We start from the raw sequence: 14,026 nt of genomic DNA on the forward strand, positions 1-14,026 counted from the left end.
ATCCCTGGTGAAACTGATCGGAAAAGAGTGACAAAAAACATGACAAACAAACAAAATTAACAAAAACGCTAGAGAGCTCCACACCGAAGCAGCCATCTGCAACGCCACCTTTTTCAATTGAACTGTTAAAAAATTTGAAATGTTTTAAAAGAAAGAAATTTGTAAGAAATCTGTAAGAATTTGTAAGAAATTTGAACTGTTAAAGATTGATTATTTTCAAAATAAAGCAAGCCATTTTATAACCAACTTTTATACAACAAAGTGCTTGAAGGATAAAAAGCTCTTTGAAAAAAACATTTTCTTTGATGAACTAGTATGCAGCATATGTTTAAAGCAGCTGGACACGACATAATCACACCCAAGATGGCAGATGCTACATTGCCTCTAACAACCCTTCCACCCTGCTCCAGTCAGAGAAAAAGACGTAACAGAGTCCAAATGGTGGAATATTCCAGCAGCCCAGTGCCTCAGAGGAATGAGGGCTTCCAGGGGCCCAGCAGCAGCAGGGCCGCACACCAGGCTGGTAATGATCTCATCTGTATGCAATGCCTTCTTCAAATCTGTGTCATCACAAGCCTTATTTCCCAGCAGGTTAAGAACTTCTACACGTTATCTCTTTTTTTAGTTCTCTCTCTCTCTCTCATTCACTCCCTTTCTCTCGTTACCTTACAAACAGTTCATAAAGTGTTCCTTGGCCCCTTGAAATGTAAAAGCATGTGATATCCAGTGGGAAAAGAGTTATACCCCATTTGAAAGATTGGTGAGTGGGAGATCGTCTCTGAGAGACTTCTGTTTGATATGAATTGTTAGCATGGGTCTAGCTTTTACAGTTGTCTGTATATTGTCATGAAGTCTGAATATGATGTGTGATTCTTGTAATGATAATTACTGTATTTGTGATAAACTGTCTATTGAGTTGGTTACTGTTTGATAACAATGCTTTAGAATCTTTCAACTGAGGTTAACCTTAGAATGAAACCTAAACTGACTATGATAACAAGATCTAAATCATCTTAAACACGACTAAACCTTCTTAAACAGTGTATAAATGTGAAATTTGCTAAGATGTCTTTTAAACTTTCAAACTTTAAAGGCAACAGCGACATTGAGCGTTATCAAATGGCTAATAAGAAAATCCCGTTCAAATATACCCGGCCGGTCGAAGATTGGCTACATGAGAAAGGTAACCCTCACAAGACCCTCAGTGTTTGTTTTTATTTATTTTTTTCTCGTTGATTTTAGTTTGCGTTCATATTCTCCTTGTCATGCCGTTTCGTTATATTTTTTGTCCAACCAGGTATGATCAGTCTATGCCTTAGCCCTTTGCCACTAATTAACCTAAAATGTTTCATAATTTACTTTCCCCCACCCCTCCATTACGTAAAATTTTCGTTGAGTATTATTTTTTAATGTGGATTGTGATCCTCTTTTGTTATTTCCATCAAATCATTGACCAGTTAAAGGGACTGGTAACTGAGAATAAAATTGCATGAGCACATAGCTACTCTAATCTAACTTAGATTCTAAACTAAACTCAACGCCAGTCAGGCTGTTTGTTTAGACTCGTAGAATTGGAATGATCTTCCGTAGCATTAACTCTTAATGGTCCAAAATCCCAAAGACAACGAATTGGCGCCCATGTATTTGAAATGTCACTTTGCTGATATTTTGGAACTGGTGATGTAACAGTCTGATGCCTCTTCATAGTTTCATTTAAGAACATGATGAAAGGGGCGGGGTGTACCGTTTATCAAATGTAACATTAAAGTCCTTTGAATGATAACGATAGGATTATTAAATGCGTTTAAAGGTCATTGCCTAAACTGCATAAGATGATTATAAAGTCCCTTTAACACTGTCTAAAGCCACTTTGAAATCCCATTAGTGGTTCTACATGCATGACTCTACACGATATTCCTTTGATATGTATGAGATGAGCTTTCTGCCATTCCCGCTGTAATATAGAATTGTAAATGTGTAATTGCTTTATTCGGCCTACAGTGATGTCAGTTCTCACCATTTCTATTTCTAAATATTTGACTTATATGAAAAGCCATTTGGAATTAGCCCCAAAACATTTGCATGAGATAGCATCTCACGATGAAGACGGTACAAACAAAACTGCAGTAAAGGAATCATACTCTTCGTTTTTAATGCTGTGCTTGGATTAAAAGGTGAAGTGTGTAATTTTTTCAATGTTAAAATACTTGGACCTGTCCTAGTTTAACATGCAGAAACAACTCTTAAGTAAACCCTTAATTCCCCTGAAACTGCCTAACACAGCAAGATTGACTCAACCAATGGCCTTAGGTTGAATATCTGTTTTCAACCAATAGCAGACAGGGCAGTGTAAATTCCATCATTATGTTGTGCAGAGATTACACACTTCAGCTTTAAAAACCTCAAACATTAAAGATACAGTTAATTAATTAGCAAAATAAAACATATAATAAGAGAACTGACAATAAGATAGATATGTATATAAACCGTTCTGACTGCATCCTCCTTCACTGGTCTTCTTCTCAGGTCGTCAGCTGACCATTTTTAACACCCAAGCCACCATCTCAATAGGCGGTAACGACCGCAAGCGCCCATATCAAGGCCAGCTCTCTGGCCTCTATTACAACGGCTTGAAGGTTCTCAACATGGCAGCTGAAGGTCATGCCAACATCAAGATAAATGGCAGCGTGAGACTGGTGGGTGACGTGCCTACCAGTAGAAGTCCATCCCGCACCACCACCTCCATGCCCCCGGAGATGTCCACTACCTTCATCGAGACCACCACCACCCTGTCAACCACCACCACTCGAAAGCAGCGCTCACCACCCCCCATTCAGGTAGGATCCTTGGATTACCTCCATTTAATCTCTACTGTGGGGTCCAGAAGTCTGAGACTGCATTGAAAATCTATCTGCAATATTATAAGGTAATTAATCATGATGTTGACCTCATAAACTCCTTTGAAAAAAAAATCAGTTTTTCTTTGTTTCCATTGAAGCACACAAAATCAATTCAAATATTGTTGGATAACACGATCATCAGGTTTTTCACAAAATTGTGGAGTTCAAATTGAGTGCATGCTGTCATTAAAGCAGAAGGGAGACATAACAAATACTAAAATGAATATGTGTTTTATTATGTTAATATACTTTCTCCTATCCTAGGTTAATATACATCTGCATGCAAATCATTTGTAGAGCTTAACATCGACTCAACCAATAGCATGATTTTAGGCGTGAAATCTTTTTGTCTGAACAATGGCAGATTGGGGGAGTGTTCTGTAAATCTGTTTGAAACAATCATTATGTTTATAGGCTTGACAAAGTCAACATACTGTTAAGCCCAAAGTATACTTCGGTCAGGCTAGGCGTCTGCGTACAGGACGTGTGACCCAAATTTCTTCATCAGCCACAACGGCTTGAGGCTGTCTACACTGGATGCATCGAAACAATCAAAACCATTTATTTGTCTTTTTGGCAGGAGTAGCACCAGCACCTGCACTGCAAAATGGCAACTTAAAAACTGCAAATTTACTGTCAACTTACGTATCCAGTGTAGACACTGATTATTATGGGAGTGATTTGCTTTTGTCGTGTCATGCCACTCTGCTCGTGTCTGGTGTAGACAGGGTGTTAGTGTGCAGAAAACAGCATTCACATTTGACAAACAAACCAAACTTTGACATCAATCGAACCCGGGTGTGCACCAAAAAGTGCCAGTATAAAAGCACCTTTATACAGCATTGCCTATCCCGTGTGAATCAACAGTAAACATTACAGACGTCCACAGTAATAATTACTTTACAGACATATGTCCGGAAAACGAATCCCTTACGAATAGGGCTTAAGTAGACAGCATGTACAATGCACAGTTCTATCCGTATGTGTGTCTATCTATGTGTGCTATTGAGATGCCTCGTGCCCTCTGTCGATTAACAGAATGCTTTCTTCAATACATTCTGACATGAAGTCAATGAATGTCTTTCGTTCTCAGGGAAAGTAATTATGCTGACCATTTCATTGATGCTAGTGGAGATATTGAAGCAGCAGTCATCATATTAAAGCCATAACTCTCCCTGGGGCATCGCACGGCGACAGGCCAAGAAGACTATAAACAGATCAACCACAGCAAAATAATAATCACTCATGTCAGCTCTGACTGTGGCCTGACTTCTTCATGATGGTGGCAACCCAGTCATCACTAAAAGCCTTCAAACTTACAGGCAGACCATTTCAGGATGAAGACTTGAGATATATACAGGTGCATCTCAATAAATTAGAATGTCGTGGAGAAGTTCATTTATTTCAGTAATTCAACTCAAATTGTGAAACTCGTGTATTAAATAAATTCAATGCACACAGACTGAAGTAGTTTAAGTCTTTGGTTCTTTTAATTGTGATGATTTTGGCTCACATTTAACAAAAACCCACCAATTCACTATCTCAAAAAATTAGAATACATCATAAGACCAATAAAAAAAACATTTTTAGTGAATTGTTGGCCTTCTGGAAAGTATGTTCATTTACTGTATATGTACTCAATACTTGGTAGGGGCTCCTTTTGCTTTAATTACTGCCTCAATTCGGCGTGGCATGGAGGTGATCAGTTTGTGGCACTGCTGAGGTGGTATGGAAGCCCAGGTTTCTTTGACAGTGGCCTTCAGCTCATCTGCATTTTTTGGTCTCTTGTTTCTCATTTTCCTCTTGACAATACCCCATAGATTCTCTATGGGGTTCAGGTCTGGTGAGTTTGCTGGCCAGTCAAGCACACCAACACCATGGTCATTTAACCAACTTTTGGTGCTTTTGGCAGTGTGGGCAGGTGCCAAATCCTGCTGGAAAATGAAATCAGCATCTTTAAAAAGCTGGTCAGCAGAAGGAAGCATGAAGTGCTCCAGAATTTCTTGGTAAACGGGTGCAGTGACTTTGGTTTTCAAAAAAACACAATGGACCAACACCAGCAGATGACATTGCACCCCAAATCATCACAGACTGTGGAAACTTAACACTGGACTTCAAGCAACTTGGGCTATGAGCTTCTCCACCCTTCCTCCAGACTCTAGGACCTTGGTTTCCAAATGAAATACAAAACTTGCTCTCATCTGAAAAGAGGACTTTGGACCACTGGGCAACAGTCCAGTTCTTCTTCTCCTTAGCCCAGGTAAGACGCCTCTGACGTTGTCTGTGGTTCAGGAGTGGCTCAACAAGAGGAATACGACAACTGTAGCCAAATTCCTTGACATGTCTGTGTGTGGTGGCTCCTGATGCCTTGACCCCAGCCTCAGTCCATTCCTTGTGAAGGTCACCCAAATTCTTGAATCGATTTTGCTTGACAATCCTCATAAGGCTGCGGTTCTCTCGGTTGGTTGTGCATCTTTTTCTTCCACACTTTTTCCTTCCACTCAACTTTCTGTTAACATGCTTGGATACAGCACTCTGTGAACAGCCAGCTTCTTTGGCAATGAATGTTTGTGGCTTACCCTCCTTGTGAAGGGTGTCAATGGTTGTCTTCTGGACAACTGTCAGATGAGCAGTCTTCTCCATGATTGTGTAGCCTAGTGAACCAAACTGAGAAACCATTTTGAAGGCTCAGGAAACCTTTGCAGGTGTTTTTGAGTTGATTAGCTGATTGGCATGTCACCATATTCTAATTTTTTGAGATAGTGAATTGGTGGGTTTTTGTTAAATGTGAGCCAAAATCATCACAATTAAAAGAACCAAAGACTTAAACTACTTCAGCCTGTGTGCATTGAATTTATTTAATACACGAGTTTCACAATTTGAGTTGAATTACTGAAATAAATGAACTTTTCCACGACATTCTAATTTATTGAGATGCACCTGTATATATATATATATATATATATATATATATATATATATATATATATATATATATATATATATACACACACACTACCGGTCAAAAGTTTTGAAACACTCATTCTTTATTATAATTTGTAATTTGTTTCTCACATTTTAGAGTCATCAAAACTATAGAATAACATAAATGGAACTATGGGAATTATGTTGTGACTAAACAAAATCCAAAATAATTCAAAACTGTGTTATATTTTAGCAACTTCAAAGTAGTCACCCTTTGCCTAGAATTTGCAGACATGTACTCTTGACATTTTCTCAACCAACTTCTTGAGATATCACCCTGAAGGAGTTCCCATCTATGTTGGGCACATATTGGCTGCTTTTCTTTATTATTTGGTCCAAGTCATCAATTTCCAAAAAAAATTTTTATTATTACATATTAGTTTTATAATGAAATAAATTAATATGGTGGCACAATTATATTTTTGTCTACAAAACTAATTTAAAACATTTAAGCATACGCCTTCAGATCAAAAGATTTTTAAGATCATGAGAAACATTTCAGTCAAGTGTTTCAAAAGTTTTGACCGTTTACTTTATGGCCCTTTTGCAATTTTTAGCAATTCAGTTCACTCAGCAGCCATATTTGTAATGCCTCCAGGCAACTATTTTCAGTCATGCAAGTACAACTCCTATATAATTGAATTGGGAAAAAATGTAATCTCCAAAATAGTTGGTCAAGATTACTTTCAAATAACATATTTCAAATCAGCAAAAAAATCTGAAAACAATGGTATCATAAATCTTACATAAAGGCAGGTCCATTGCTGAGGCTACAGTCTAGATACTGTGAAAAATGTTGCTACATGCTTTCATAGCCCTTTTAACAATTTTTTGGTTCGGGTAAAAAGATGACAGGTATAGTACAGTACATATACAGCACACCTCCCTTTTAATTATAAAGATGAACATTGACATAGGCTTGTTTTTTACATTGAACACAAACTTTTATAGTTTTATAGTTCATCTGGAAAGATCGCCACCAGAGACTATTTAGCAGAGATGGGCCTCTTCTATTAAAACAAATGGGAGAAATTGGAATGCCCAACAGTCAACGGATGTAGAAAGGAAGTCCCACCATACAGGAAAAAGTGTCAATCACCTTTTAGATACAGACATCGCCTGTCAATCAACTCGAGAATGCGCGTTAGCTATACAAGCCGAGAATATTGCGGGTGGTTTTCTTTTTTTTTTTTTTTTTTTCGTAATCTGAGGTAAAGAAGCACAATTTATGATTCCAGTGTTGTCAGATTTGACTGCTGATTTGAAATAGTTTCTTTGATCATAATTTTGACCAACCTTTTTTGAGATTTCACTGTTCCCCAATTCAAGTAGATAGTTGCAGCACTTTCATGACTGGAAATACCTTCCCGAGAGTGTTCCAAAGATGGCCGCCGGTGGAATGACTTGCAAGAAAGAATTTGTCGCCACCTATATGTCAGTGGTGGAAATTTTACAGTAGATATATAAAGTTCATTTTGAGTGGAAAAAGCTGATGATTGGAATACTTACACATTTTAACTGTTTGAAACAACTACAGAATCATTTATATTCTAAAATATTTTTATTTCAAAATAAATATGTCTGCCTGGCATACAAATAATGAGCAAAAAAAAAAAAAAAACATTTTTACTTATGCACTCGTTTTATATTTGTGCAGAATCCAACTCTGTTTTTACCTCTTAAATGGGTCAAAGATGATCCGAACATAACAGGAGGGATAGACTGACTCAAAGATAACAAATTGTTTTGGAAGTTTCAAACAAAGACTCAGATTTCTAGGTCAGGATATTCTGACCCCTTCTCAATGTTGTATGCAGGTCATATGATAACACTGGAAGTGTTCACTTGCCGTCATTTAGCCAAGTATAACATGTTCTTGGGGACTAAATGTCTTAAGTTATCGCTCCCTCAACCCAAAACCTGCAATGGTTGACATAGCAATAACCATTGCAATATTTTGGCATCTTGCAGCTGTATATAATAAACATGGATTCCAATAGTTCAACCCATTTAGTGTTTGCTATTTTTGACCAAAGTCGATATTAACTTCTGGATCAACATCCATGTTGGTCTTGGGAGCGCAGTGGTTTGGCTCAAGGCTCAGGTTAAGGGCTATAACAGCATTCTGATCAACCAATCATTGACCTCTGATTTTAGTGGTAGTTAAAGTCAAAATTGAAGTTTTGTTGTTTTATTCCATGTCTGTTTGCTTTGATGTCACATATATGCTAGTAAACTCCTTAAAGTTGACAAAATGTACTTTTAGCAGATGTATGCATTTAAAATGTCCAGTCTTTGTGTTTCAAGAAAACATACCAAAATTGCTCCCCCTTCCCACCCACTACCCTCCCACCTTTTTACATCTTTTCGCACCCGTTTCATGTTTTTATTTTATTTTATTTTTTTTTTTAAGACGGAGGTGTGAAAGACTGGTATTGGGGGTGGGGGAGGGGTTCATGACAATTTATTGGTTAGGGTTAAGCCTAAAGTATACTTCATTCAGACGTGGATGCTCTGTACAGGATGCGTGATGCACATTTCTGCACTGAACACGCACTGAACCTGTGCAGCCAGGTTTTTCTAACCGCACATACTCTGGAATGGAATTATTTGCCCTAATTAAGGTGTCCACAAGGTGGCAACACTTACAGTTGAGCCGTTACTGTCACGAAGAAGCACTAGAAGAAGATGTAACCGCCACAGAACAGGAAAGATACTGTATGGGGGTTGAGGAGTATCCCCCAAGAGAAAATGTTGAAAATGTAAAAGTCTGAATGAACCATATTTATATTTTCATTAAAGTGAAAATCTACCAACAACAAACAATGTACATCACAATAGTGAAGCTTAAAAATACTGTTAGCTAAAATAAAGTAGGCCCATAATTAGTCAAACTATTAAATAATGGAAAGTTCTCATGAGAACTCCACGATGCTACTAGTAATATCACATTTTTGGTTGTTTTCATTGCCATCTAGATGATGACATATTTGATTAATTTTCACAAAAATAAGTTTATACGTTTATGAAAGGCTCGAAACATGCTGATTAATAAAGCTAATTTTAGACGGGAAACAAACGTTACTGTAAAGGTGCTCTGGAAGCACGTTTTCCTGTCATAAACCTGGTTTAGTTGAATGGTTGGATTAATTTCAGACACATGAAATTGAATTCACTATGCATTATTCTCGTTTTTCTGCAGTGTGTTTTACGAAAGATGCCAGTATCCATCTATATTGCTGCTCACTCTGCGTGCGGCGCCATGTCTAGCAACGCACGCGGAACATGAAAGGGTGTAAACGAAGTGTATTCTGTAATAGAGAAAAATACTCGAGGGTACAGCACTGAAATATCAGTTCTATCTACGCCTGAGTGCTTGCACTGTACACAGCTCTGTTGTTTTGTCATGCTGATCACTTGAAGTGTAGAAACAGTGAGATGGGGCAACCGATGTCATGATGTCTTGCGGTCCAGATGGAACAAAGCCGGGGTCCGGGCCGTGGTCCGCTAATTGTGACCGCTGGTCTAAACTGTTGAAGATAAATAGTACAGGCTCTCATAGCAGTCATAGCGCACAGGCGCCACTGCCTGTGTATGTGTGCACAGTCAAATTTAGTATGCTTTGAAAGGCTAGTGTTCAACTGTACGCTGATGCTAAGTGTTAGCATCAAAACTGAAGTATACTTTGAGCTTTAGGGTTGGAGCTATGTCCTACATGGAAGTAAATAAGAGCTAATGAAAGAGTTCTGACCAACTCATTAAAGCTGTATAATCTGCAATGCTTTATAATAGTATTACAAAAAAGCACAGTTTATCTTCTTGGCTCAATGAATGCTTTAAGACACCTTCACGTTAAAAGCTAAATGAAGTCACACTGTAACAGCATCCATAATATATGTAATCAAAAGGCCTTATTTATGAGAGCATTCTTTCTTCAACAAGATCTCCGTTTTGCTTCTGTTATAAGTGTATTTTTTGTAAGACAAGCTCTCCCAGATCAATTTCTAGGGCCTCAGGCAGTTTGATTCATGCTGTGCCCACAAATTCATTTTCCATAGGTCTTACTTTTACTGCTCTCTTGCGGCCTGTCAACATAGACCTGTAGAAGCTGGCAGATTTCCCCGTCCCCTGAGGAGCCCAGACTGAGAGCAATGTTGGGTTGTTCTGAGCAGTTTGGGGCTCAGCATCTGCTCTTGTACTAGTGCTATTTAGGCACGGCCCTCTAACTCATCCAAGATGATCACACAGGAAATCGACATATTGCTTCCAAAAGTTCATATACCCTGAAATCAACTCCATTCAGCCTAATTACTGTCACGCACCATCCCCCATCAGACATTTTGGCATCAATTCAAGCATGAAAACATTTCCCTCTCACACTGCTGATCCAAGACACAGAATATGGCTCATGGAAACCAAGAAGTTATCGTGTTCACATAATCACGTTTGCATTTTCGCTCTAAGGTTGCATTTTTACTCCACTGACGGTTAGGTTTAGGGTTGGGGTTTGGGTTAGGAAATTCGAAAGGTGGTGTTATTATAATTTTGAATCGTTAATTTAATTTTTATTTCTATTTAATTTTATTTTGTGCTTTTAAATTTAGCTCAGTTTTCATTAGTTTACACTCTATGATTGTTTATCATTACACATCTCTATATTTAATGAAGGCAAAAGGTATAGGTTACAAATTTTGTTTTAAAAAGTGGTGGGGACATCCTCTTTTTTTTTGCATCTGTACATTAGTGGATGTATATCTTGAGCAGGGGCAGATCTGTTTGGGTTTGGGTTTCTTCTGCATTAAGACACTTGCCTGATGAAAGGTATTTCAGAAAGTGCTGGGGACAAAATTGGCAAAGGCAAAAAGTGGTAGGGACATGTCCCACTGGTCCCACCCGTAAATAACGCCTAAGCTAAAAGAGAGGGGTGTGCGATCGAATTTCATCCATAGTTGGAGGAAGCTGAACCAGGCAGGGGTGGTGGAGCAATCCTATACCTAATTAATGATGGGACTCCTGGGAGAAGTCTTGCCTCACACTTGATCTCTGATAGAGGGTGACTCTAGTGATGGCAGGGCTGGGGCAGGTCCACTGGAGTGGCCATTTAGCCTGTTCACAGAATATGGCTCCTGTGCCCCAGGCCACTGTCTGCTCAATGATGCTTCTACACACCAGGGAACATCATAAGCAAGAGCCACTGCTGACAAGACCGAAAACCACACTGTGCATGTGAAAAGATATACAGACAATCACATCTTCTGTTGGTGGTAGCTGTGTGTTTAGAGTGTGTAATTAGTGCCCTTAATGGAACAATAATAGGAGCATCAATACTAATAGCTGCAAGCAATTGTGCAACATACTTTTTTTTTTTTTTTTTTTTTTGGAAATGGTTAGGCTGTAAACATTTTTCTCACCATGGGTGTCTCAGGGACACACTTGTTTGAAAGTAGAGGGCACATTCCCTGCATTTGCTCTTCTTTATGCTGGTTCTTGTCCTTTTGTTGTGAAATTCCATTGCAGTAGCTCGCTTTTGACACTCGACCCCTCATCGAATGTAAATACAGATGCTGTGAATGTGGATGATGCAACGGTGGTGTTTTTTTGTTTGTTTTTTCCCCCCAATTTGGCATGCCCAATTCCCACTACTTACTAGGTCCTCCTGGTGGCACGGTTACTCACCTCCATCCGGGTGGCAGAGGACAAGTCTCAGTTGCCTCTGCTTCTGAGGGAGCTTTCACACTGGGCACGTTGCTGCGGTCCGATTCCAAGTGCGATTGTTCCCGGTGCCCCCCACAGCTTTGGTCTGGTTTCACACTCACTTGATTCTATCGAGCCCCGGTCCATTTGTGTTCATCTTACGTCATCACAAACATGCATGGAGAACACAATGTGACTCATCATACTTTTTTTTTTTTTTTTGGTGCCATTATGCACAGCAGAGTGAACGACCACTGCGTATATGTGCGCTTCATAGTGTAACTCATCAGATGTCCAGGGGAAGGCGGCTTGCTGCTGCTCGCAAACAGCGTTTTTTGAGGAGACAGCTGATTGCAAGGAATTCATTTGCATCTTTGTTTACACTGCACGCTTACTCACGCTCGTGTCCAATGTGAAATTATCGCCACTGTCATCTCCTATTATACCCTGTATTTATAACCTATATTAGTATTTATATATAGTATTAATAAGGTGTATAGATAGATAGACAGATGTCGTCGGCTAAAATGCATGCGCAGGTTACTTTACTTCCTGAACGAGTGCGCACCCAAGTCCGAGTTGCTTTCACATTCACGTGAATCGCGCTACAGTTCCATTGCAACTGAACTCAGACCACCTCCTACAGGTAGTCTCGGGTTCGGTACCGCGGTGCGCTCCCCGGTCCTCATGACAGCTTTCACAATACCAATTTTTCATGTGAACCGTGCTGTGTTTCGAACTAAACTGCCAGTGTGAAAGCAGCCTGAGATAGTCAATCCACGCATCTTATCATGTGGCTCGCTGTGCATGACACCGCGGAGACTCACAGCATGTGGAGGCTCATGCTATTCTCAGCGATCCACGCATAACTTACCACGTGCCCCATTGAGAGCGAGAACCACTAATTGTGACCACGAGGATGTTATCCCATGTGACTCTACCCTCCCTAGCAACCGGGCCAATTTGGTTGCTTAGGGGACCTGGCTGGTGTCACTCAAATACGCGACTCAGTGTCGATACTCGCTGAGCTACCCAGGCCCAGCAATGGTGGTGTTAAAGGAATAGTTCACTCAAAAATTTTTATTCTGTCATCAAATTGCTCACCCTTACATTATTCCAAACCTGTATCCTGTAGAACACACAATAATATATGAATGACCGTTCATAGTGACTACAGCTGTCAAGCTCCTAAAACAACAAAAGAACACCATTAAAGTATCTTAAATGTTGTCCATATGACTCACAAATTATATTCCAAGTCTTCTGAAGTCATATGATAGCTTTTTTTGAAGAACGGGATGAAATAAATAAACTTGTCCTCACCAGAAGCTTGCATCAAGCTTGCTTCAAGCTACTACACAGGTGAGAACCAATGCAATATTGATGTCAATGATGCTGATGTACCATTGTTTAACCTGTACATGGGTCAGATGCAAACTTCAGCAGAGGTGTAAATCATCAGTGAATAACTTAAAGTTCAGTGTGTTCCTTACAAATCTATCGAATGGCTTCAGAAGACTTGAAATACAGCACAGAAGTCACATGGACTACTTTTATGGTGCTTTTATGTTGTCATTATTCTTTGTGGTCACTATGAACTGTTGTTGTATAGGGAGAGCTGTGTCACAATTCATCAGAATTCCTACTTGTATGTTCCACCTAAAAAATAACTGCATATGGGTTGGGAACAGCGTGAGGGTGAGTAAATAAGGACTACATTTTAATTTTAGATGAACCATTCCCTTCATCATTGAAATGGGAGGCCTGCAGACAGTTACAGAAGACATGTTTTTTTTTTTGTTTTTTGTTTTTTTTGCCACTGCATAATGCCAGATTCCAGCTTTCAAATCATTTAACTGTTTACATCACCTTTCATCGGCCCTCTACAAGCTGAATGACTAATTCAAGCGATTCAGCTCCACGCTGTTTTAATGATGTGTGAGTCACAATGCGTTAGACGATTATTCCATCACCACTGCATCAAATATATGCCTGTTGAGGATGTAGTCATGATCTGATTGTGAAAGTCTTGCACTTAAAGGAGAGTAGCGGTGGGGAATTCTCATTTGCACTGAACTAAAAGAAAGACTACGCCTTCCAACACACTCAATTACTGTTGTTCAAGTAGTCAAATGTAGTTGCTTGCTGTTTAAGTGTGGCGGAGGACAGAAAGACGCAAGAAAAATAGAAAGCGAAAATAGAAAGTGTTATGATCTCAGGATTTAACTGGTTCACGGGAACTCACTCCCACAGTAGAACCCGTATGTTGTCCCTGAAGCACTGAACCTCGCAACTCTACGGTAGAGGTTGCATTAGTCAAAAATGTCCTTCATTTACAGATTTTTCTTTAATCAATATATTTATTGTCTTTTCCAAATTAACTTTCCATATTATCATATTACTATCCTTTTCACAGAATAAAGTAAACAAAAAAACAGAAAGAAAAA

At 39.2% G+C, this 14,026-nt stretch overlaps 1 protein-coding gene across 7 annotated transcripts in view; it reads left to right on the forward strand.

The window, feature by feature from the left end:
• LOC127410426 (neurexin-3b) overlaps positions 1–14,026 on the forward strand; it is a 491,153-nt gene that overhangs the window by 440,578 nt on the left and 36,549 nt on the right. For 4 of the 7 annotated variants that reach the window (XM_051645685.1, XM_051645682.1, XM_051645679.1 and 1 more), the window contains 2 exons: positions 1,094–1,183; positions 2,527–2,837. In XM_051645685.1, the coding sequence (XP_051501645.1) occupies positions 1,094–1,183; positions 2,527–2,837 (401 nt within the window). The remainder of the gene's footprint in view (positions 1–1,093; positions 1,184–2,526; positions 2,838–14,026) is intronic. The other 3 variants (XM_051645680.1, XM_051645681.1, XM_051645684.1) reach the window with 1 other exon arrangement.

This window comes from Myxocyprinus asiaticus, chromosome 19 (assembly GCF_019703515.2).
Source record: "Myxocyprinus asiaticus isolate MX2 ecotype Aquarium Trade chromosome 19, UBuf_Myxa_2, whole genome shotgun sequence".
Classification (NCBI taxonomy): Eukaryota; Metazoa; Chordata; class Actinopteri; order Cypriniformes; family Catostomidae; genus Myxocyprinus; species Myxocyprinus asiaticus.